Source organism: Hemicordylus capensis, chromosome 7 (genome assembly GCF_027244095.1).
Source record: "Hemicordylus capensis ecotype Gifberg chromosome 7, rHemCap1.1.pri, whole genome shotgun sequence".
Taxonomy (NCBI): Eukaryota; Metazoa; Chordata; class Lepidosauria; order Squamata; family Cordylidae; genus Hemicordylus; species Hemicordylus capensis.
The window spans coordinates 24,918,136-24,943,175 of record NC_069663.1 but is presented as its reverse complement, the minus strand read 5'-3'; the positions used below and the strand labels follow the sequence as shown (position 1 = coordinate 24,943,175).

General features: G+C 46.0%; 2 protein-coding genes across 3 annotated transcripts; both read left to right on the top strand.

The window, feature by feature from the left end:
- Positions 1-7,482: 7,482 nt before the first annotated feature.
- Positions 7,483-16,569, top strand: CXCR3 (C-X-C motif chemokine receptor 3). 2 transcript variants are annotated; one of them, XM_053268046.1, is made up of 2 exons: positions 7,483-7,548; positions 13,648-16,569. In XM_053268046.1, the coding sequence occupies exon 2, from the start codon at positions 13,690-13,692 to the stop codon at positions 14,752-14,754; it is 1,065 nt and encodes a 354-aa protein (XP_053124021.1). In that variant the 5' UTR covers positions 7,483-7,548; positions 13,648-13,689; the 3' UTR covers positions 14,755-16,569. The 2 variants fall into 2 exon arrangements, with proteins under 2 accessions (XP_053124021.1, XP_053124020.1); XM_053268045.1 differs by lacking the exon at positions 7,483-7,548 and adding an exon at positions 8,990-9,033.
- Positions 16,570-19,048: 2,479 nt separating this feature from the next.
- On the top strand, positions 19,049-23,095 carry LOC128332886 (C-X-C chemokine receptor type 3-2-like). The gene is made up of 2 exons (XM_053267661.1): positions 19,049-19,111; positions 22,058-23,095. Exons 1-2 carry the CDS (start codon positions 19,049-19,051, stop codon positions 23,093-23,095), a joined length of 1,101 nt encoding a protein of 366 aa, XP_053123636.1.
- The last annotated feature ends 1,945 nt before the right edge of the window (positions 23,096-25,040 follow it).

Below are 25,040 nucleotides of genomic sequence, written 5' to 3'. Positions count from 1 at the left end.
GGATTTCTCCATATGTATTTTCTCTCAATAGCTGCAACAACTCAACCATCCTCTGCTCCCTACTCTGTAACTGGAGTGTGTGCTCATTCCTTAGGGCTCTGCTGTTTTACCTACTGGGGGCAAAAAATAACAACCCCCAACAGACCCAGCCTATTTCAATAAGAGGTTCTTTGCCTTGCTTGGTCTCGCTCCCTCCGCTTTGAAATGGCCACAGCTCAGGCCACAGTGGATGTTGAGCAGAAGTGGGCAACCTTGCAAGAGTGGTGTGCCAAATCTTCAGGGGCAGCTTGAGGAAGGGTCAAGCCATCTTGCTGGCCTGCCTTTCCCATCACTGTGTTGGAGACAATTACTTATATAGCAGAGTATTTCAGGAGTTAACTCACTCCCATGACAGCAGAAGTTAACAGGGTCTCGGGCAGGTAAAGTGTGCCGTCAAGTCGATTTCGACTCCTGGCGCCCACAGAGCCCTGTGGTTGTCTTTGGTAGAATAAAGGAGTGGTTTCCCATTGCCTCCTCCGGCGCAGTCATATTTGTTTTTTCGTAAGTATATTCGTAAGTAGGGGGTGGCTGCAACCTTTGTGCACTGGAAGTAGTGTCTGAATATTGGGAGCCCTATTTATATGTTAGGTTTGAAACTTGTACAACAAGCGTGTGGTGTGCACAGGTACAGATCTGTACTCAGGTATACTGATTCAGACGTTATCCTGAATGCAGGTTCAGCAGTATACTTCCTATCTGTGCCGTGCATTTGAAGTGGTCTGTGCCCAGGTTTGTTTCTAAAATGAATACAGGTATAACCATTCACACAAACATATGCACAAGTGTACAGACATCTGTACACTCGTACAATGTATTGTCTAAACAGGGCTAGGGTGTGAAGTCAATAGGGGGGGAAATGCCCCTACATCCCAAAATACCTGGAGCGTTCCTCAAGGTGGTTTTACTTTGCTTAACCACAGAAGGGCAAGTGTGCGTTCACATATTATACAGATTTATGTCAAAGTCCCTGCGGGCTATAAGGGAGCACTCCATACGCAGTTCGGGTTTTTCATTGTGCATTGGAACTTTGCCCAATTTATGTTTGGGGTAAAAAAAACCAACCAAATAAACCACTTTTTGTGTTGGTTTTTAAGGCAAATTTGAAATATCTATAACTCCCAGTACTTCACCTTTTTTATTCCTGTTGTCTGGAAAGGTCCTGGTGTACACAACAAAATAATGGAAACAGTCTAAGCAAAAATATTGGGCAAGTAAAGTGCCTGGGAGTTGGCCATGACGACTGCCATGTTTTCGACAAACACAAGGCACTCTCAGCACGAATTCAGCACAAATTCTCAGCACTCTCCACTGAATTCTCGTTTGATGAACCTGTTCTTGTGACGCATTTCCACCTGTTTGCTAAGTAAGCAAAGTGTGAAGTGCAAAATCAGAAACCACAAGGAGGGAACTAGACCTGCCAGCCTGCTCTGCGGTGGGGAAGGTGTGAAAATGAAACCCCCATGTGTAACTCCTTCGGTCTTCCTGTTGAGCTCCAGAACCCCATCACAGCTGGGGCACAGCAGGGCTGAATGCAGGAGAGCCTGAACAGGTGTCAAGATGATAGACGGTGATAAATGTGCTCAGGGTGAAGAAGTGAGTAAATATCTTGCAAACAAAACTGGCATCTGTTACAAAATGCAACAAAATGCAACTACATTTAGGACTGAGGTGGTGAAAGAAATCTTAGCTGATTAATTGGTTTAGTTTTAATTGATTAATTGATTGCTCCAATCTGCATAAATGTCTATACAACTAACGCAACAGAAGAATACCATACTTAAGTTGATTACCCTCCATCTGCAGGTAGATACCCTCTATCTACAGGTAGTCACAGTGTGGGAGGAGGGAGCTGGTTCAGCGGGTGGGTATGCCCTACCCAGATTCTCTCCCCAGCATTTTATCAAGGTTAGACAAAAGGCCATCCTACCCAGCTCCTCCTTCCCAGACAATCACTCTCTCTTCCTCCTCCCTGGCTGTTTGGGTTTACACAACCACCGATCGAGAGCACCCCTGGATCTCCTACCTTGGCTGGGTGGTTGTGTGAACAAGCCCAACGTTAACCTGACCTCTTAAAGGTAAACTTGTGCTGTCGAGTTCTGGCGACTACAGAGAGGGTAGAATACAGGAGGGGTTGACCATGGCCATCTCCTGCGCATTCGGAGATGATGCCTTTCAGCATCTTCCTGTATCGCTGCTGCCCGATATAGGTGTTTCCCATAGTCTGGGAAACATACCAGTGGGGATTCAAACCAGCAACCTCTTGTTCCCTAGGCAAGTTACTTCCCCGCTGTGCCATTAGGTGGCCTACCTGACCTCTTACTCTCAGCTAAACTCTCAGCTAAACTTTGATTGCTGCAGCCTGTATGACCAGAGGATATATAAACCATGCCTTATATGAAGTCAGACCCTTGGTCCCAGGGGTGTAGCTATAATTGAGCAGATGGGTTCAAAGAACCCGGGGGCCCCCAGCTCCTGAGGGCCCTCCATCCCTCCCTATTTCCTTCATGATCTCCCTCATCCGAGGGGCCACCAGGGAGAGGGGTGAACATGGCCCCCAACTCCACATCCCTGCTTGGTCGATCTCCTTCACTATTGTCTACCCCAGGCGTTCTCAAACCTGGGTCCCCATATTATGTTGAACTGCAACTCCCATCATCCTTTGGCCATTGTGACTAAGGATGATGGAAGCTGTAGTCCAACAATATCTGGGGTCTCGGGCTTGAGAACCCATGGTCTGCCCTGACTAGCCACAGTTTTGCAGGGTTTTGCAGGGTTTCTGGGTCTTTGCCAGCCCTATCTGGGTATGCCAATAGGACAGGCCTGCTCAACTTAGGCCCCCCAGCTGTTTTTGGACTACAACTCCCATAATTCTCAGCCACAGCAGCCAATAGCCAGGAATTATGGGAATTGTAGGCCAACATCTGCAGGAGGGCCGAAGTTGAGCAGGCCTGCAATAGGACGTTCTGCATGCCGATCCTGAGCACTACCACTGAGCCCTCTTCCTAGACTGAGACCTCCCAACCAGGCAACTTTTAGTCTGGCATTCTCCTTTGCTACTTGAGTCAATTCTCCTGATCATTTCTTGACACTTTTTAATATGGTTGTTTTCCCACGGTGCAGCAGTGCTCATACAGGGGCTCTTGGGGTACCAGTCTATGGTTCAACATCAACGCTCTCAATGAGTACAAAAGCAAGCCATTAAACCACACGGGGAAAGCTCTGTTGCATTTTGCCTGCCAGCAGTTTCTTGCTTGTCCTCCTCTCATCTTAGAAGCGCTAATTGTGTTTTCTGCCTTTGTTTTCTTTGCTGTTGTTTATCACCCCCTTAAGGAGGACGCTTACAGCAGCCTTGAGCATGCTGTTGTTTCAAAGGGTCTCAATTTTATTTATTTATTTATTTGATTGGATGTTTATACCGCCCTTCGAAAAATGGCTCAGGGTGGCTTACGTTGTTTATTGTTATGTCACATCTTTTGGGAACTATTGGTTGAAAGGCAGTCAAGTATCCAGAAGCAAGCAAGCAGACAAACCAGTTTCCTAGAGCTTGTGTTTGTTCTTAGCTGTGATTCTTCCTTAGTACTCTTCTGCCTGCCTCACCAGTCTCCTCTATGACATCAGGGCATCTCAACCAATCACTGCCACAGGCTTTACCGTTCCAGTCTCTGCATTGTTACAATGCAGTTGGTTTGCACATATGAAACCATTAACTCAGAAAGACCTTTCACATCATCTAGGGCAGGGATTCTCAACGTTGGGTCCCCAGATGTTTTTGGACTTCAACTCCCATAATCCCCAGTCAAAGGCCAAAGGGGCTGGGGATTCTGGGAGTTGAAGTCCAAAAACATCTGGGGACCCAACACTGAGAATCCCTGAGCTAGGGGACATCACTCCAAAATGGTACTTCTTAACAGAGGCAGTTCAGCTATGGGATGTCAAAATGCACATGTAAATCAGCCTTTATAAAAAGAAAATGTGCTGCTGTGGGCGGGGAGTTGAACCATTTTTGAAGTAGAAAAGTGCTGACAAAAAAAAAATCACGGATGGTTTTAATGGCCATCCACAGTAATACCTGTTCACACCTCTGCTCATTCATTGCCCTTCCTAGCTTCACTGAAACTGCAGATATGTCCCCGAAAGCCCAAGGGCCACCATGCAGAGAGAGAGATCACTCAGATCAGTCATGTGTCAAGTGAGTCATCCATTTACTCTGCTGATCCTCTCAGGAGTGAGAAGAAATGTGTGCAGTTCTTGAAAACAGGAGTTTCATTTCTCTTTTGTCTGGTCCATCCATTCCAAGCATCAGTGCAGATCACCAGCGATTACTGTTTGCTTCTCCATAAACCAAGCAACATATGCCAAAGCATTAACACAAATGTACAAAGAGATGTTTCCTTATACGTTTTGCATCATACAGGTACTATATAGTTTGATCCCTCATATGTATATGCTTCAGCCCTCTGGTTACCATCAGAGGCCTTCTCTTCCATTGTTGACTGAGATCCATTTGGTAGGTACCATAAGCCCTATTCTAGGGCTGCTCAGCTTTGGCCCTCTTGCAGATGTTGGCCTCCAGCTCCCATCATCCCTGGCTATTGGCCACTGTGGCTGGGGATTATGGGAGTTGTAGTCTAAAAACAGCTGCGGGGGGGCAAGGTTGAGCAGGCCTGCCCTATTCAAACATTTGATCAGTTCAAACGATCAACATTGGGGTAAGAGAAGCCTCCTATCCTAATTTGGGAGCTTGGCGCTCTCCCGATTTTCGGCCGTGTGTTAGATGAAAAGGAAGTTGGTGGTGAGGAGCTTGGTCATCAGTCAAGCCCCAGCTGGGTAGGACAGTTTTTCTACCTACCTATTTTCTAATTTAGTTTTTCTAATTTCTATTTTCTAATTTAGGGATGGGATCCGGATACGGCGCACTTGTATTACTGGCAGTCTGGCCATAGGTCAGGTAGAGCTACACTGTGATGACTCCCATGAGGGCCATGGAGGAGGATTCTTCAGATGAAGACCCGGAGCAGGGGGAGCAGGCTGAAGCTCCGGCCGGCTCAACACAGCCACAGCTGACAGGCTTGCGGGCCCCTCTGCCTCCTTCCCTCCCTCCTCCTGATGAAGCCTCCGAGGCCGCTGAAGGCGAGGTGCCTGCCCCAGATCCCCGGCAGCGACGTTTGGCCCGAGTACAGGCTCAGAGGGAGGAACGCCGTAGGCCAGAGAGGCTGGACAGAAGGAACAGGTGTCCCAACTCTGGCCTGGCCGTATCTCCATGATAAGACCCAGCCAGCGTAGCCTGTTTTGGCCCTTGGTTGTGTTGGGGGCATGCACTCATTTGGGAAGGAGGAGGGGAGCTGGAAGGAGCTCTCTCTCTCGCTGTTGTTCCACATGCCCCGGTAGGCAGCGGATGGACGCTGCTTTAAGGTAAATGGGGGACTTCCTCCCCCAACATACACCACCCTCCCCGCGGCAACCACTGCCTCTGGCAGGCAGCGATGTTTTAATGTAAAAGGGCAGGGCGGGGGGGGGACTTTCCCTTTGTCCCCTGCTCCCCACAGCACCCATGAATCGCCGGCACTGCTCCCCATCCCGCTGCCGTTGGGACATTTAGAAAAAAAATGGGGGGGGCCTTCCTTCCTCCTTGCCACCCCTACCCTCTTCGCTGCGGCAGTGGGGGTGGGAAAAGACTTACTCTCTCGTCATTGCCACGCAGCGGCAGTTTTAAATGTTTTTAAAAAGTTAAATAAAATAAAATAAAACATTCCCCCACCCCAACATTTGTGCCACTCCTCCCGGATTTGCTGCCGTAGACAATTGCCTCTAATCCGCCGATGTGAACAACCCGTAAATTCCTCTTATGTTGCTCCGGATGATAAGTGGTTTTCAGCATGAGTTTCCTTATTTCTACCCCAAAAGAGGAACAGACTAAGATAAAAAGATGGATTAGAGGAACTACACAATGCTATGTTTGTTGTAACTAAAGCTGCAAACCCATTAATGGCTGGTTTCCCCAGAAGAACCGAAATTTTGAAGAATGTTGTAGAAACAACTGTTCTTATTCATGCTAAAATAGTACCATGTTGAGTAGTTGAATAGTACTATGTTTACTACTTTTTATGTTGAGAATTTGAGTTAAAGTAACAACAGGTCAAAGAAGAAGCAGTAAACAAAATTTGCACGTGACTACTAATTAAGAAAGGATTGGCACATTGACATGTTTCTCCAAGTGATGGTTCCGTATAGTCATGTAACTATGTAAACCGCTTTGAGGATTCCGTTGAAAAGCAGTATATAAAAATTCGTAGCAGCAGCTTATAATTCGTAGTAGTAGTAGCTGACTCCATAATTTCTCAAAATTAGAGAGAAATAAATAAATAAATAAAAATAAAGATGGCTCCTTGTCCCCAAAGGGCCCACAATCTAAAAAGAAACGTAAGATAGACCCTAGCCACAGTAACTGGAGGGGTGCTGTGCTGAGGACTTTTTTGATTGACCATCGCTCACTGCTCCTTATTTATAAGTTCTATAGTAACAAGTGCTTGTGAGTCTGATGTAATCTACGGGTTCAACTTACTGAACCAGTTCCAAATCAAAAAAGGTGTTAAGCAGGGCTATATACTCGCGCCCCCCCCCAGCTATTGGTTTATTAATGGGCATAAGATTGATCAAGCAATATCTTCTAAATATCTGGAAGTCGTCTTCTATGCTACAAATAGGTGGAAGGTGCAGATTACCAAATACATTTTAATTAATTAAATTGACGATGCTGGTCAGTCAGCTCAAAGAAGTGAAGCAACGATTTTGTCCTTTTTAAAAAAAATTGTGGAGGAGGCAGTTGGAAGCAGATCTGCAGAGGGTGGAGTGGAGACCAGGGTGTGACTCATAATTTTTAACTCCTGGTTATAGTTTTTTTCCACTCCAATGGGTATAGTCCAACTAGTGTTGGCTGCTAATTTTAGAACAGCTTAGAAGAGGGTATTAGAGGAAAAGCTGTCCTTTTGTTGGTTTTCTCCTGGGTTTTTGCTAGTGTTAGGATTTGATCAAGCCAGAGTGGTTCTAAGGCAATGAATTCTTGATGTCAAGTACCAACAAGAGCTAAATTTCATTCCAAACAGTGTTCCAAATTCCTAGGGAGGCAATTATTTATAACACAGAGCTGGCTCAATATCTTAACACACACACTGTGCCCAAATGTCAAAAAGTGTTAACGGCACAGTTCAATGTCTTACCATCAGCAGTTTCAGAGGGCAGATTTAAGAAAATCCCATATATACTTGTGGTTCGGGAGCAGTGGAATCAGTGGAGCATGGATTGCATATTTTATTGTGATATTCATAATTCTTTTATTACTCTTGCCAGGTCGATCTGATGATTTTTATGTTTTCCTTCTTCTCTCTAGACAGAATTCAGAACTTACACACAGCGTAGCTACGTTTTGAGTGACAGCTTGTAGAACTCGACGGGAGATCATGTCAAACACTCTATACACTTGTTGGAACCGCTGATGGTTATTTAGCCTTAGTAAGCGCAATACTTATCATTTGTTTCTAAATTCTACAGAGCTGTATTGTGTATTGTGCTTTTTCCCCCCGGCTGGTCAGAGACCGTGATAAAGGATCGACTGATGGAGAATAAGAAATGTTCCCACCGTCAATGTACTGTAAAAGAAGACTCCATAACTATGCTGGGATAGCTTAGCAAACATGCTGTGTGTGAATGTACAAAGGCAGACAAATTCCCAATTCCTTTCAACAAGTTGGTGGCCATTTGTGTCATATTGGAGGCTGAAGATGTATATGTCTGTGGAATCTGACCATGTTTCAACAGCTTATAACATATTTTGTTGGATGTGTCCTATATACTTAATGAACAGAACTATACTTTAGGCTTGTTAACAACAGGATCATTAACTGGGTGGAACAAGTATCCTCAGAAGCTGTGCATGGTCTTGATTTTTGCTTATGTGCTTGTAAAACGCAAGATAGGAGGCAGGGAGCTTGATTACCTGCCAACCTGAGGTTGGGTAGGGCAGTTTCTCCTTCTACCTCGTTCAGAAGCTGGGGATGGAAGCTGAACAGAATATGCTCATCTCCCCAGCTGAGGCTTAGCAGACGATCTAGCTCCCCGACCTTGCTTTTACAAGCACACAGCCGGAAACTGGGATTGCACACAGCTCCCAAAACTAGCGAGGATGCTCATCTTAAACAGTTAATGATTATAAGAAAGACCCTGATTTATGCAAAAGGGCACCATTGCATCCAGTCCACAGTCCTTTTTGCTGTTCACTTTTTCACAGGGCTTGTTTTTTGTGTGTGTGATGAGAAAAACTGCACCTTCAAAAATTCCCCCTTTCGACACAGCTCTTAAAAGTACAGAAGCTCTTTCTTTCTTTGCATCTGGCCAGTCTGCGAAAAGGGCAGGGGAGCAGAGTCAGTCAAAGCAGTGGGCAATCCTAAATGACAGAGTCTCATGATGATGATGTTGTCCGTCCATTCCTGATATCAAGTTACTCAAGTATGCAAACTAAGCATATTTATGCTAGGTTCCTTTCTCTTCCCTTTTCATCTATATAATTTGTTCTAGCTGTGGAATGCAGTTTTCATTCAATGCTTAATTTGTGAAGTGAAAGACATCCAGGCCTAACCCTCCCAAGACGGCCACCTGCTGCCCAAGAATTCTTGATCGACAATTTCCTGAGATAGACTAACCTGGATGTGTTGACTCCATGCTGAGAGGAAGAGGGAAATGCACTCTGCACATGTTTGGAGGCCATCCTTGTGCCTTCAGAATAAGGGATACAAAATGTCAGGGTGCTGCTGCTTTACTTTGCAGATATGCACATTGTGTCTGTAACATGCGCGTGTGTGAAACCTCAACTAGATTTCCTGCCTGATGTTCAGTGCAATTAGACTAGATCAAAGGTCTGGCCTCTGAACCTCCTCAGAACCTCTTCACTCATCTTTTGTGCTGCATGGAATCTGGCAAGCCTGCATAATCGAGATCATGGTGAGTTCCAGTTTATGGTCATATTCTTGATTGGAGATGAAAATATTGAGGGGGGTGCTGTTTAGATTTATGGACTTCAGTAGGGTAGACAGTTCATCGACTGCACACCTTAAGGAACCTTAAGCACTGAGAATTTAAGAGTGCAATCCTGTTACTCAGAAGTTAGCTCCGTTGGGCACAGGATTATAGCCTCAGCTGGTTTAACTCAAAAGAGATTCTCTGAACCATTGGAGACATTGGAAAGCAAATGTAGGAAACATAATTTAAAAATGCAACGTAATTTCCAGAATGGATTGATGGTAAACAACTCAAATTGTTGGTAGATCATTGGTTTACTTTTCTGCTCTTTGGAGAGAGTGAATCTGGGACCGGTTAGAATAAAAGCTTACATTTCCACCTTACATTTCTAATAAGTGCCTTTCAGACATTCTCCTCAAGTTGAAGAATTTGATCCAGACAACCTCTGTGGAAAACCCCACCATGAAACATAGAAGACCCATCAGTCCAAATTTGATCAGACTTGTCTTCTGTGATTTTAAAGAAAATGAGCAGCAATGTCCTGTGCATGTATATTTGATCTCAGTGGGGTTTACTCTCAAGTAATGCATGCAGGATTGTGGTGTTAGGCTTTTAAAGCTGGTGACTCCTAAGCTTCAATGAAAGGAACTAAACTACAGAGTTAGGGCTCTCCTTTAAACAGGTGATTTTATTTTATTTTTATGAGCACTAGTAATAGATAAACTAGGGGAATCCTAAGGAACAATACTTATCTTTGGAATAAATTGCACAGATATGGAAAAAATAATTCAGCAATCCAAAAACCTTTGGTTTAAAATGAGAATTAAGCTGCTTTGCATTTTCAGTCATGCTCTAAAAAGAATGGAAATTGCAAGTTAAGGTGCCCATCTTAACTTCTGCACTTTGTACAGTCTGGTATACAATGATGGCTTTAGAATTGAGGCTCCATGCACCCACATTTTGCCTTGGTCTTTCAGCTGGACATTGGGCTGGGGAGGAATGCATCCAGGCAGACATTTAACAGGTGCAGTTTCCCTAATCACTTCTTAGAGATGCCCCTGATGAATTTCTACCTGATGCATCTCTGATCAAGGCAAAGTGTGGGTGCATGGAGCCTCATTTCTAAAGCCTTGATTGCCATCGTGATCGTGTGGACAGCTGGGGCCGGTTCAGGATCGTCTGTGGGGAAGGTAGGCTTAACTCTGTCTTTCGCCCACCCAATTGTGTGAAAGGCCTCACTGTTTCCTACCATTTATTTATTTTAACATTTATAGCTCACTCTTCCTCTGAAGAGCCCAGTGTGATGTACATAGCTTAGTTTATCCTTGTAACAACCCTGTGAGGTAGGTTAGTCTGAGAAATATGTGACTGGCCCAAATTCACCCAGCGGGTTTCATGGCTGAATGGGGATTTGAACTTGGGTCTCCCCTGTCCTAGTCTAATACTCTAACAATGCTGGCTGGTAGCATATGCATCAGCAAGGAAGGGATGGAGAGACAAAGACTCACTGGCAAGAAGATAGTGAGAGAAGAAAGAAAGGGAGGTGAGAAGGCGAGAAGACAGGATGAGTGAAAGAGGAAGGCATGAGTAAGTGTGAAGAGATGGACACAAATGAGCAATATGCTAGCAAGAGAGAGAGAGAGCAAGAGTTGAGAAGATGATCAGAGGAGGCGAGACTGGAAAGAGAGGAAGAGGCAGGTGAGAAAATTGAAAGAGTGATAGAGAGATAAGGGGGGGGGTGAGAAAGAGGTGACAAATTGTGCAAAAAAAGTGCCAAGGAGAGAGAAACAAGCAAGTAGGTAGTGAGGGAGAAACACAGACAAGAAAGAGCCATGCAGAAGAGGGATCCTCTCCATGGCTGAGCTGGTAGATGGGGTAGGGAGTAAGGGTGATGTATTCTGGAATTTGCAGTCTTTGCAAACTTTCAAATTCATAAACAGGGCTCTTCCTATGGTCTTATGTCAAACAGGTTTTTTAAGCACTTGGGAAAACCTGAAAAGACCTGTGGACAGTGGGGTGAGCGTATATGCCCCGTACAATGATATTATACCATGCTATCACTCACTGCAAGAAATGAAATAAATAAAGGCAGCTTTAATGCACACTCAACCTCATAAATGACCTCAGAACAGTAGTACATCTGCTGGTCACCTCCAGACTTGACTATTGCAATGCGCTATATTTAGGGCTGCCTTTGCATGTAGTCTGGAAACTGCAGTTGGTCCAGAATGCGGCAGCCAGGTTGGTCTCCGTCATCTCGGAGAAACCATATCACTCCTACCTTAAAATATCTACACTGGTTGCCGATAGGTTTCTGGGCAAAATACAAGGTTTTGGTTATAACCTATAAAGCCTTAAGCAGCTTGGACTCTGGGTATTTAAGAGAACGCCTTCTTCACTATGAACCACACCGCCCATTGAGATCATCTGGAGAGGTTCGTCTGCAGTTGCCACTGGCTCGTCTGGTGGCTACATGGGGACAGACGGTCTCCATTGCTGCCCCGAGGCTTTGGAACATGCTTCCTGCTGCTGAAATAAGGGCCTCCCCATCTCTGACAACTTTTTAAAAGGCAGTCAAGACACATTTGTTCACCCAGGCTTTTAATTAGATATTGTTTTAATTGTTAAATAGGTTTAATGTTTAACATTTTAATTGTTGTAATGTTTTAATCTTTTTATCTGTTGTTTTTATTGTTTTGTTGTAAACCGGCCAGAGACTTGCGTTTTGGGTGGTATACAAATGTGTTAAATAAATAAAATAAATAAAATAAACCTACTACCATCTCTGTTCACCGGTTCTGTAGGTTTCAGTGTTGCTTAGAAAACCTGCAAAACCACCTTGACCAGAATTGGTAAAAGTGGGACAAAAGAAATGAGTGTGGCCACCACAGGAAGTGGGAGTTGTAAGCAGTACCCTTCCTGTGTTGAACAACAGCATTTTTGACTTTTGGCTGGAAAAGATGCCAAAGTGGAGAAGCCCAGGAGACAGACTCAGGCGGGCAGCTCCAGCAGCCGGACAATTTGCTTGAGCGGCAGGTGCCAGCAGGGAGGGCCTTGCTCTTGTGTTCCCGTGCAACAGCCATAGTGGGAATGATGGGAGTTGTAGTCCAGCGACATCAGAGGACCCAAGGTTGAGAACCCCTGTTCCAGTGTGGGTACGTGAGAGCATGCCCTATGGCTGCAGGTGCACAATTGCCACGTTGCCGGTAGCCACCCCCTCAGCCTTGCTCAGGCACAACCAAGTCAGTAACGGAAGCTACTAGGAAGCACAGGCTATCATGCAAGAGGATGTGAAACCATGGCTGGCATACAGAGCAAAAGATGCACTGGTGCAGCGAGAGAGCAGCCTGTCTGATAGAACTTTCTAATGAACTGCACCAGTGCAGCGAGGACCTGGCCATGTTTGATGCTCTTTCTTCTCCAGGAAGCCCTCTGGGGCCACCCAAAAATATGTCCCCAAGGGCTACACATCCCTCAGGGACATATTTTAGGCTGGCACAGAGGGTTTTCTGGGGAAGGGGAAGATGCCCCAAATTACCACTTTCCTGCTTTCCTAAGCTGCAGTTAGTTCGGAAGTTCTGCTCCCTTCTGTCTCACTGCATGGGTGCTCCCTTGCTCTGTAGGGATCCGCGATGATCTGGGGCTGCACTTAACAGTGCAGTGTGTGATGTGTGGGGGCTGGTGTGTGTGAGCTGCACAGGTCAAGGACACACAAAACAGGAACATGATGCTGCTTCTGCCTTTTACTCAAAAAGTCTATGTCTTTTATGTTATTGAGAAGAGAGAGAGACACAGACACACACACACCCCGGGGGACTTGTCCTAATTTATAGAAACTGTTTTGGTTTCCTTGAGAAATTCTCAGACGTTTCGTTTTGCAAGGAACCCTGAAATGCGCTTTGACTTTCATCTTGAGTGACGTTTCAGGACCATAAGAACATAAGAACAGCCCTGCTGGATCAGGCCCAAGGCCCATCTAGTCCAGCATCCTGTTTCACACAGTGGCCCACCAGATGCCTCTAGGGAGCCCATAGGCAAGACCACCCTAGGGATGTGCAGGAACTGTTCTAGGGTGCTTTAGGTGCGTGCAAGACCATCCTAGGGATGTGCACAACCCTCCCAAGAAATGCAGCTTGTCTTCTAGAAACTTGCTTGGCTCCCCCCTAACTTTCCAACGGAGCTATGGCAAGTTCATGAGGAACACCCAGGGTTGTAGCTATAATTGAGCAGGTGGGTTCAAAGAACCCGGGCCCCTGAGCTCCCCAAACCCCCACCCTGAGCTCCACTCCTCCCTATCTTCTTCATTATCTCCCTCACTCCAAGGGGCCACTGGAGAAAGGGGTGAACACAGGCCCCCTCTCTCTTAGCTATGCCCCTGGGAATACCCTTGGACTTTTCCTGTGGGATCCTGGGCTGCAGCTTTGGGATGGCTTGTCTAACCACTTGGCAGCAGCCCGGCTAGACCTCAGATACAGAGGAGCCGATTCTTACGAGCAGCAATAAGGTTGGACAAGCATCTTACCCCAGTTTGGGAGTTGGGCACACTCCCTTGGATGTAACGTTCTGGCTTATTTCACTCTTTTCTTCTTTTTTTAGGATCCAGATTTCACATATACCCTGGATGAAAAAGATCTCTACATGTTCTTCGGCAACTCTTCCAGCTATGACGACAACAGCACCTACTTGTGCTGCCCCGACCCCCCCTGCACCTTCTACAACATCCAGGCCTTTGAGGAGATCTTTCTACCTTTGTTCTACACCCTGATTTTTATCCTGGGACTGTGCGGAAATGTCATGGTATTGGTTGTGTTGCTGCGTGCTAAGGAGTCATTGCCCGGGACAGACGTTTTCATCCTGAACCTGGCGGTAGCAGACGTTCTTCTGGTGATGACGCTCCCTTTCTGGGCAGTCCAGGCCGTCTACCACTGGATCTTTGGGAGTGCCTTGTGCAAGATGGTGGGTGGCATTTTCAAGATCAACTTCTATGCCAGCATCCTCTTCCTGGTTTGCATCAGCTTTGACCGGTACCTCTCCATCGTTTATGTCACCCGCATGTACAACAGGAACAAGACTACCCTGATTCTTTTCAGTTCCTTGGCTGTTTGGGTCCTCTGCTTTCTTTTCACAGTGCCAGATTTCATATTTTTGGATTCCAGATTTGATTCCCGCCAAAATGCCACTTTCTGCTCCCTCAACTTTGCCTCTCGCTCAGCCAGGCAGTGGAAGATTGGTCTTCGCATTTTCAACCTGGTGGTGGCTTTCTTCCTTCCCCTGGTGGCCATGGTGTACTGCTATATCCGTGTCATCATCACCCTCCTACACTCCAAAGGCTTCCAGAAACACAAAGCCCTGAAAGTCATTTTGGCTGTAGTGGTTGTCTTCTTTCTTTGCTGGACACCTTACCACTTGGTTCAGTTTGTCGACAACCTGATTGACCTTGAAGTCCTTCAAGAAGATTGCAAGCAAGAGTCAAGAGTGGATATTGCGGAGACCATCACCACAAGCCTGGGTTTCTTCCACTGCTGCCTCAACCCGCTGCTCTATGCCTTCGTCGGCATCAAGTTTCGAAACAGATTCCTCAGACTGCTCAAGGAAGTCGGCTGTGTGAGCGACCAGTTCCTGAAGAGACACGCCAGGATGGCAAGCCACGGGCGGGATTCGACTTGGTCAGAGAGCACCGAGGCCTCCTACACTGGGCTCTAGTAGGCCTCTTGGCTGCCTACAAGATCCAGCCATATTCACAGAATTCTATCACTGATTGTCCTCTGGCCATACATTGCTTTTAAGAGAGTTGAAAATGGTCCAGCCCTTGATGAATGTGCATGTTTCTTTTCTCTCCTTTTTGTCTCTGAGACAAGTTCAACAAACGATACAAGATCCTGCCGAGCATGTCAACCAAAGGCCTTCATGGGTTGAGTTGTGCACACTATGTGTCATGATGCTTCTTTGCTAGCATTTTCAGTACCCAAAAAGCTATTGTTGGTCTCTAACGCAGAGGATTTCCCAAAGTCCCTCAAGACCTAGGCTTTGTGGAACAACCTGGGCTCATTAAAAACAAACAGTGAAACAAATAATACACCTTCAAGATATTTGGAAGAACCACCTTCCAACATTTGGAGGAAACCACCACCATTTTGAATCCTGAAAATTCAGTTTCCATGTTAGAATCCCAGGTTTTGGAAAGGTGCGTTGCTGAATTTCACCTTACATGCCCAGTTGAGATGTGGAAGATGTGTCTGGGTTCTGATTTCCTCACTGCAGACTCTCAAATGTAGAAATATATTGAAATTTACACCGGGACATTTTGAATGTAAATATTTTGGAATGTAAAATTTGTAAATAATAGATTTCCACTCTCTGAGCAGCTTAGAGTAAAAATTATATTGGGGTGCTAGGGGTGCCCCTTGAACTACATACCAGGGACTTCAGAAAAGTGAGAGGGGAGCTGATGGCTTCATTCCTATCTGGCTTGTGAGCTTCCATCTGTCCACCATCAGAAACAGAATACTTGGCCCGCTTCAACAGGGCTCTTGTGTCCTTAATGCTTTGGTTCTATAAATGCCCTGCTTGTCTGCAAGAAGATCAATACAAGAAATGGATTCTTTTGATAAGACTTCAGTAAGAGTAGAGGGAGTTCATTCAGCACTCATCCAGTGTGCTCCTGAGCGCTGCTTTGTCAATGTTACCCACAAAGGATCAACCTTACTTGTATGACTAGACCACATAGTGATAGCTGTTCATGTAATCTGTGGACCTATTGTTTGCTGTTCTAAATTATATATGTATCTTTGCATATGCATGGCATTATATTTGTGGGGAAAGAAGAGATATGGTGTTTCTAATGAATCCATTCCTTGATCCAGACCAGCTCTTGGGCAATGCTTTAGATTAGTTACAGCTTTGTCCAGTCCTGGATTGAGGGTGGGTCAGATAGAGAACAAGCAGGAGAAGAGGAGAGCATGCTAGATGGTTTAGCTGTACTAAAGAATTAAAAGACTTTCTTCTTTAAAGTGTGGGTTATTTGTTGGTACTTATTTTCATATTGGATGGCAATGTAATAAGGCAAGAGCGTTTTGGTCTGAAGTGACGGAGGCAATCATCGAACTAATGTATTGGGCTCATTATTGTTGAACTTCTCTAAAGAGGGTACCAGTACAGTATAGGGAGTCGATATTTTATTTGATAATTGCAGCAAGCATATATTATGCAAAAGATTGGGGAAACGCTCAGATTCCTATAAGATCAGATTAGTAGTCAAAATAATATGATTGTGCAGTTACGGCAAAATTTACAAGTTCTATAAAGGTGAAAGAAGGTCAACAGAAGCTTAATCAATTTGTGGGATTATGTTTATCCAGTATTGGCAGATTGGTACATTCCTCACCAGATGTTAGATGTTTCATATGTTGTGACTGCTAATAGTACTACTTTGTTTATTTGGAAATGTGGTTAAGATGTTAGATAAAGTTGTATGTAGATGTGATTTTTTTAAAAAAATAAAATATAAATTAAAAGAGAGAGACTTTCTTCATTACATTCTTGTTGACTCTATTGTAATGCCTGATCTTTTGTGTTACAATCCTGAATTCTTTGGACTCTATACTGTGTGATCAACAAGCTATAGTTGACTTCAGCCTCAACAATTCTAATAACTTGATTAGGAAATGTTGTCATAATGTTGTTTTTTTCTATCTGGTAGGAATTGTGTATTTTCTTGGAACTGCTTGAAATCCTAATTCCAAAGGCTGCAGAAGTTATTGTATTATATTGTAAGGACCAGTCACCTTAAGTGGCACTGCAGGGAAATGCTTGTCTAACAAGCAGAAGGTTGCCAGTTTGAATCCCCGCTATATCGGGCAGCAGCGATATAGGAAGATGCTGAAAGGCATAATTTCATACTGCACAGGAGATTTAAACCAAAAATTGTTCACGAACCCCACCCCCCGAACTAAACGGGGGGAGGGGGTTTGACGGGGTGCTGGACCGAACTGACCTGGTCGGGTTTGAGTCCGGTTCAAACCCGAACTGAACCGGGCCAGCCCATTCTGTGCACACCCCTACTGGGCGGCAGTGATATAGTAAGGTGCTGAAAGGCATCATCTCATACAGTGCAGGAGGAGGCAATGGTCAACCCCTCCTGTATTCTTCCAAAGACAACCACAGGGCTCTGTGGGCGCCAGGAGTCGAAATCAACTTGACGGCACAACTTTACTTACTTTATTGTAAAGACTATGAAGAAGAAGGCAGGTCCTTCCACCATCTTGTGGACAAAGTCAGATACTGCAGATACCCACATATATTACAAACTGACTTTCCCAGACAGCAGGCTTTACTACAGGTCTTCTGCAAGGCTTTGCTGGGAGATCGTCCAAAAAATACTGACACAAAAAGTGGATTTTTAAACCCTGGGCCGGATATAAACCGGGCTGCTCTCTAACAAACAATGAAAAACCTGAATCGTGTGTTAAGTGCTCCCTGATGGCTCGCAGGAACTTCGGGGTAACGTTGGCTGATATATGAACACACACTCCTCCATTCCAGAGGAGTTGCAAACTAAAAGCCGGGTGTGAGCCGGGTATGGGCGCTTTCCCGCACAGAACTCCCAGCTCTCAGAGTATCCAATGAGGGAAGCCACTTCGAATGAAACTTGTAGCATTAGGGAAGCAGCCCTGCCCCTCTCTACTGCGAGTTTTCTTTTATGTAGGTTCACACACAGCTCGCTTCCGTTTTTTCCTTGTGGACAATGGTTTCCTAGAGGAGGCGGGACACCACACCTCCCTTCCCCCCCCCCGCAAAGGTTTAGTAATTAAAACACCATCTGTGATCTGGCTCTGTTGAAGTCCACACACACACACACACACACATCTGCTTAATTAGTTTGTGGCTCAGACTGCCTGTTAGGCATCAGCCTTGGCTTTCTATTCTGCACCACCCCACCACACACACACCATAACCCCAACAGAGACACATCCACAAAGAAATCCCCATAATGTGTCAGCCCTCCTGTAACATCGCCCCTGCTTTTGCAGCCCCATCGCAGCTTGGAATGCATGCAAGGAAAGGCGCATTTTCTGCAAAAGGCTGCAAATCCTCCTCCCAGATCTCCCACCTTCAAAAAGCCAAAAGTCTGAAAACTGGGGTTTCAACTCTTTTGCCTCAGGGTCGAAGGCAAGGCAGCTAGGCAGCTTTGTTTTTGCATTCCTTAGGCATGACTTTCTCTTATTGTGTAAATGCAAAGACTGATGTCAGCGCCTTGTAATGGATTTTCCCGGAAACAGCATTTTAAAAACTGGGATAGAAACTAGGATGAGGTGAAATCTAGCAGGGAAAGCCCAATTTGTGTTGGGGGTGCTTCTAAAGAACTGACCCAACTGACCTCGGCGGGAATCTGGCTGTAATGAGAACACACACCCTCCCTTCCGGAGGAGATTTGGGGTAAAGACCCTGTGTGAGAAAGCTCCTGGAGAATGCACACCTACAAACAGTCAGAGAGGCAAGCAGAGTAAAGGTTTGAGGAGTAACTCCTCCCTTGGTGTAGATGCACTGAACAGCTCCAAGAAATGTCTCCTGGGTCTTTTCTGGACTACGAGGCGGTCTACACCCTGGCAGTTGGATTCTCCCAGTTCCTGGCCCTGCTCCTATGCCGTTTAAATAAAAACCTGGCGCACACAAATTTAGCAGGGAAGTTTTCCCCATCATTGACAGGAAAAGTTCTCATGCTTCTGCTAAAGACACGGGGAAAACAGGGCCAGGAAAACAGGCAACAGCTTAGGTCCACATTCTGCCTACTTCCCCATCTGGGTTTGTTTCCTAATGTCATGGGTTGGGTTTTTTTTCTCTCTCTTAAGGTTCCACCTTCCTTCTTTCACCACGCTAAAGGTTTGTGTCTGCTGTGGAATAACTACTTGGTCCACTTCCACATTTGGAGTGTGGTGGACTAGAGAGGGAGAAGGTGCAGGAGCTTCTTCGCAAGTCGGGCATTCAAGCCAACGGTCTGATGGCAGAAACAGAAGGAAACATAAGCACCTCTTTCTGGGATGACATTCCCAGCTACCATGAGGTAAGTTTTCTCAGTCTTCCCACCAACAGGGATCTCACCGCCCGGCTAGACAGTAGAGCAGGCAACTTTATAATGTTTTAATTTAATTAATTCGGCATTAATTAAAGACACCTTTTAAAGGAGGCTGAGTGGCAAAGATGAATGGTGACACACATGCACACACACATCGGTTGCCAACTCTGACAGAAGGGATGCATGGAGCTTTCCCATGAGATTCGCAGGATTAAGGGGGTTGAAGTATTGTGAGTTACAGGGCATATCGGATATTTCAGATTTGCCCAGAAAACGCCCCGGACATAAATTGGGCTAAGTTCCAATGTGCAATGGAAAACTTGAATTGTGTCTGGAGTGTTCCCTGATAGCTTGAAGTAAATCTAGATGATATATGAATGCACACTTGCCCTTCCATTATTAAGCAAAGAAAATCAATGTCTGGGGAAAGCCTTGGAGGGTCCCCCTGTGCAAATATTTTCCCCAGCCATGTCTCATAATATGAAACTATCAGTGGCCCCAGGATTGCTTTTCAGGCTTTCATGGAGATCGGTGCTAACTTGGCAAAGAGGCACGTTTTAACATGGTGGTTCTCTTTTATTTAGCAGGGGGAGAGTAACTGGCCCTATCCATCCCCAGCACAGTACCTCCAGTGACCGCTGCTGGTGTCTATCTTGCGTTTCTTTTTAGATTGTGAGCCCTTTGTGGACAGGGATCCATCTTATTTTTTTAATTATTTCTCTGTGTTAACCGCCCTGAGCCATTTTTGGAAGGGCAGTATAGAAATCGAATAAAATAAATAAATAAATAAATAAATAATAAGAAGAAGTTGGCTTCTGATTTGCTTGGAATAAATAAATCACTTGGTTTATTGTCCTGGCCGGGACTCTGTAGAACAGGGCAAGGTGAAGAGATTGCTATTTGTTGCTTATTATTTGAGCATGCCTCCTTACAGGTGGGTTGTTTTTCCTTGAAAATAAAAGCAGCACGGTAAAGCACCCTTTTTCAAGTGAGTGTTTAACATATGGTGACGTTAGGCCTTCCAGCTGGGCCCCATTGGACAAGATCTGTCCGAGGGTCACCGTATTGCTTATTAGCCCCTCTGTTGCAAATTTGTTTGGGGTCTCTGCATTGCTAATTTGCCCCCTGTTTCACTTGAAGACCAGCTGTAGGAGCAATGGAGTTTGGCTGTCTGTGTGAAGAGTTCCAAAGATCCTTAGTGGTTGCCATTCGGCACTTCTACTATTTGTGAATTAAAATACCAACAATTACGAACTCGCAGTTGTTACTCGGCATGCTGCTGACACAACTCCCTGCTTCATGAGCACGGCTGAGACGGGCCACCCGAAGCACGGCTGCAATTAATTCAGTAACAGTGTGTACGAGTGGAGTGAATATGAGCATCCGTCTTTAGGGAGGAGGAATTCCCCAATTAACCTTCACGCCCTCTCACACTAAATTACAGGCACGGGCACTGCCTCAGGGTTGGGGAGGAGGGAAGTATATTCACTCCACTCCTATCAGTGGGAATAAAGTTCCGTGCTCCTCCCAGAGAGCCTTCCGGACCAAAAAACCCCCGTCTCTGCTGACCGTCTCATCTTCAGCAGCCCCTGCCTTAAATAAAGCCCTACATTTAGGACACTCCTCCCCTCTTCCAGCTTGCTCCTTCTCCTTTGGCCATGCAAGTGGACGGGACACCCCATCTCTGGCCTCCCAAGGGGCCTTTCCCTCCGACTCCACCCCCCCCTCGCTAGCATTTCCACACAGGGCTGCAGATGTGGGGCAGATGTCATCATCATTCCATCTCCCCCACTCTGCTGCCTCTTGGGCTACACTGGCCCATCCCCTAGCAGTCGTCTCCTGCCTCTACAAGCCCTTCCTATCTTCCGGGAGGGAATTGTGGCCCCTCCCGGTTTGACCGGGTAAACAACCCTATTTCATGGAGGAGGATGGGGACGCCCGACAGTGAGCTAATGCTAGGATGTGACCGCTTATCTATCTCTATCTCTTTCAAGAAGCTTCAGTCAAACAACCCTAGTGTTAGAAATACTACGCTTCTGTCCGATTCCTTCCCCTGTTACTGTTTTTACCCAAATAGAAGGCTACTCTGAATGTGAGACTATGCCATAAAAGACAGAGATTAAGTGCTGGTTATACAGTGCTTACCCAAAATAAAGAGGACTCTGGAAACACAACACCCCCCCAATATTTAGCAGGCTATGAGGTCATTCACACAAACAAAAACTGTGTTCCATTGCCAGGTTTGGGAGCTGTGTGTCTGTGATCCCAATTTTCAGTTTTATGGAAGCCAGGTAGGAGGAAAAGGTTTTCTTCCTACCACACAATCACTTCTACCCAGGTTTGCTTCCTGCCTTGCTTCCACACAACTGAAAATTGGGATCACACACAGCTCCTAAGCTGAGTAGGATACAGTTTTTGATTGTGTGAATGATCTCAAGAACTAGGGTGAAAAACTTGTCTTAGATTTGGGTAAATATGGTATGTTGTATCGCTGCTGGTCTGTAACCTTAATAAATTTGGTTGTACCTCATGTTAGTCTTGATTAGAGTAGAACCATTGAAATGAATGAATGAATGAATGAATGAATGAATGAAAATAGTAAATAAACTTTGTTAGCCACCCCATAACAAAGGGTTCTCTGGGAGGCTCACAGCATAATAATAGTACTTGAATTACAGTTCAATGACAGTCCTCGGCATATGTGATCCTATTTTGCTCCCCAACCCCAACCCCGGAACAAATTGTGTGGACTCTCATAACTGTGACCTTAAATGTTGCCTCCCCGCTCCAAAATGAACGTTACACAATTCAAGTGTATTGAATGGAACGGAATTGGAAAAACGGACCCCTGGTTGTGCACAGATTCCATTTCCATTCTGGCCACGTGAATATGAACGATTCCTCTCCCTTTAACTCGCTTTCTCTCCTTCCCAGTATTCCGACAACTTCTCCGAGCCGGACCCAAGAACAGTCCCCTGCACTCAAAGTGAGGTGGGCGCATTTGCTCGCTTTTTCTGCCCAGCTGTCTTCTCCTTGGCCTTCGTGGTGGGACTAGTGGGCAACGGGTCAGTGCTGGTCATCCTGGGCAAACACCGGTGCCCCTGGCTCTTTGCTGACTGCTTCCTCTTCCAGTTGGCCATGGCCGACCTCCTGCTGGTCTTAATTCTCCCTTTCCGTGCTGCACAATTTGCCCAGAGTTGGGTCTTTGGAGAATTCCTCTGCAAACTCCTGAGTGCCCTGTCCACCATGAACAGCTACAGCACCATTTTCCTCATGGCTTGCCTTAGCGTCGAGCGCTACTTGGTGATCGTCCGTGGCATTCAGCTGCACCACCGCTGGAAGCTTCACCACACATACGTGGCTTCCGCAGGGCTCTGGGTGCTGTGCTTTGGCTTGTCTGTGCCGGAGTTACACTTCCACACCGTGACTTACGGCCACGTGGCCGGAGCGTCCGTCTGCCACCTGGATTTCAGTGCCCAGGGAGCCGGGTCGTGGCATTTGGGTCTACGTTTCACCTCCTTCTCCCTCGGCTTCTTATTGCCTGTACTGGTGATGGCATTCTGCTACTGCCAGGTCGTTGCCAGACTGTACCAGGCTCACCTCTTCTGCAAGTACTCAGCCTTGAGCCTCCTGCTGGTGATTTTAGGCCTTTTCGTCCTCTGCTGGGCCCCTTTCCATGGCTTCCTCCTTGTGGATAGTTTACAGCGCCTGGGCCACCTGGATCGGGACTGTGCCCGGGAGAAAGTGCTGGATTTTGGGCTGCTCTTCACAGAAAGCCTGGGCATGTTCCATTGCTGTCTGAACCCCTTGGTGTATGCCGTCATAGGGGGCAAGTTCCGAAGGGAGCTTTTCAGATTGTTCCATTGGTGGGACCGGAGCAAAGAGCATGATCTGAGAACCTGCAGCCAGGAGCACAGCCAAGCCACAGAAAACAGCACCGCCCAAGGTCTAAACTACTCTGTCATGATATGAGCGTGACCGGGTACAAGAGGTCTTCCGAAGAGCATCCCACCTCTTTCCCAAGGGACTGCAATTCCGAGAGAAAGTGCCCTTATTTGGGCTTTGCTGAATATTCTTCATCTTTGGTTTGGGGTGAAAAAGAAAATTAGGAGTACCGTTTTCCTCCCAAACCACTTATATTGTATATTCTTTATGGGCACTGCTGTTTTCCCTGCCTATCAGTGCTGCTTCAGTCTCATTTTCTCCTGTGGTTGCTTCTCCTTCTTGGATTAGTCACATGGGTGATCCCAGCCAATCATGGACCACAGTAAACAGGAACATAGGAACATAGAGACATAGGAATCTGCCTTATACTGAGTCAGACCATTGGTTCATCAGGCCCAGTGTTGTTTCCCTAGCTGTCAGTGGCTTCTTCAAGATTTCAGGTAGGAGCCTCTCTCAGCTTTACCTGGAAAAGCCAGGAGGTGAACCTGGGATCTTCTGCGTGCAAAGCAGATGATCTTCCACTGAGCTATGGCCCCATACCTTGCAGCACTCACCTGTAGTCGCCCATCTGAAAACAAACCAAGGTGGAACCTGCTTAACAAAGGGGACCACTCATGCTCACACAACCCCAAGACCAGTAGCTCTCCTGTGCTGTGACAAGACAATGTTGCAGTGCAACATAACCAACCAGGTGTGCCCATGCAATGACATCACTGAGGCAAGTGAAGGCGATGGAAAGTGAAAGCAAGTGAGGGTCATGCACATGAATGGGTAAATATTTATCACAAGTTGAGCTGAGAAAAGGAATTGATTTTCAGCAGGGCTGAATGTGTATGCTGACAAAAACCACTTGGTTCAGCTCTTTGTGAGAACTCCGGTGCAAAGATATAAGTGTATACTTTGCACTAAAAAACTTTAGATTAATCAGCTAAAACAGGGCTATGCAGCTTCAGCCTTCTTGCCGGTAAGAACATAAGAACAGCCCTGCTGGATCAGGCCCAAGGCCTATCTAGTTCAACATCCTGTTCCCTACAGTGGCCCACCAGACACCTCTGAGAAGATGTGGGACTACTACTCCCAAAACCCATGACAATTGGCCATGCTGGCTGGGGGTGATGGGCGTTGTAGTCCAGCAACAGCTGGAGGACCTGAAGTTATGCAGCCAGGAACTAAGACATTAATTGAAGGGTTGGATTTTAATTGGGGAAGCTGCCGATTCAGAGCTTGCGTGGTCCTTTTTTTGGGGGGGGAAGCTAATTTGGGTTCCAATGTGTTATTGCATCAGGGTTGTAAGTTGGCAACGCTCATGTCACAAAAATGCTTGTGGGGACCAAAGGCAGGGAGGTCATTCACACAATCAAAAACTGTGTCTTACCCGGGTTTGGGAGCTGTGTGTGCTCCCAATTTTTGGTTGTGTGGAAGCAAGGTGAGAGGAAAACCTGGGCAGAGGTGATTGTGTGGAAGCAAGATGGGAGGAAAAGCTACCCAGGTGTTCCTCCTAGCTTGCTTCCACCCAATCACTTCTACCCAGCTTTTCCTCCTACCTTGCTTCCACACAACCGAAAAGTGGAAGCACACACAGCTCCCAAACCTGGGTAGAACACAGTTTTTGATTGTGTGAATGACCTCAGGGTCTACTTCTTTCCGGCCCTTCCTCCTTCTCTGTCTTACTGTGTCCTGGGAGGAGGGAAAGAGCATCTTCCCAGAAAGGACAGGTTCCAAGCTTGCAACAGCTCTGAAGGTTACAAAACCCTGCCGTTGCAACTCTGTCATCCTTTCTGAAATCACCTTCCCTATTATTTCCTGTATTCAGAGGAAGTCTGTTTCACACATATTCTTTAACTTGAAAAAGCACACTTCACTAGCACCTTTAAACACAGACACAGACACACACACAGACACACACACACACCCTGCTAGAGGCTGGTGAGTAGAAAACCAGAATCCTCTCATGAATCTGCTGTCTGAAGAA

What these genes read in the sequence shown, in the direction of transcription:
- LOC128332886 (XM_053267661.1), top strand. Translation starts at nt 19,049, where the DNA reads ATGGCAGAAACAGAAGGAAACATAAGCACCTCTTTCTGGGATGACATT. An exon ending in ACATTCCCAGCTACCATGAG is followed by an intron (nt 19,112 to 22,057) that starts GTAAGTTTTCTC and finishes TCTCCTTCCCAG; the next exon opens with TATTCCGACAACTTCTCCGA.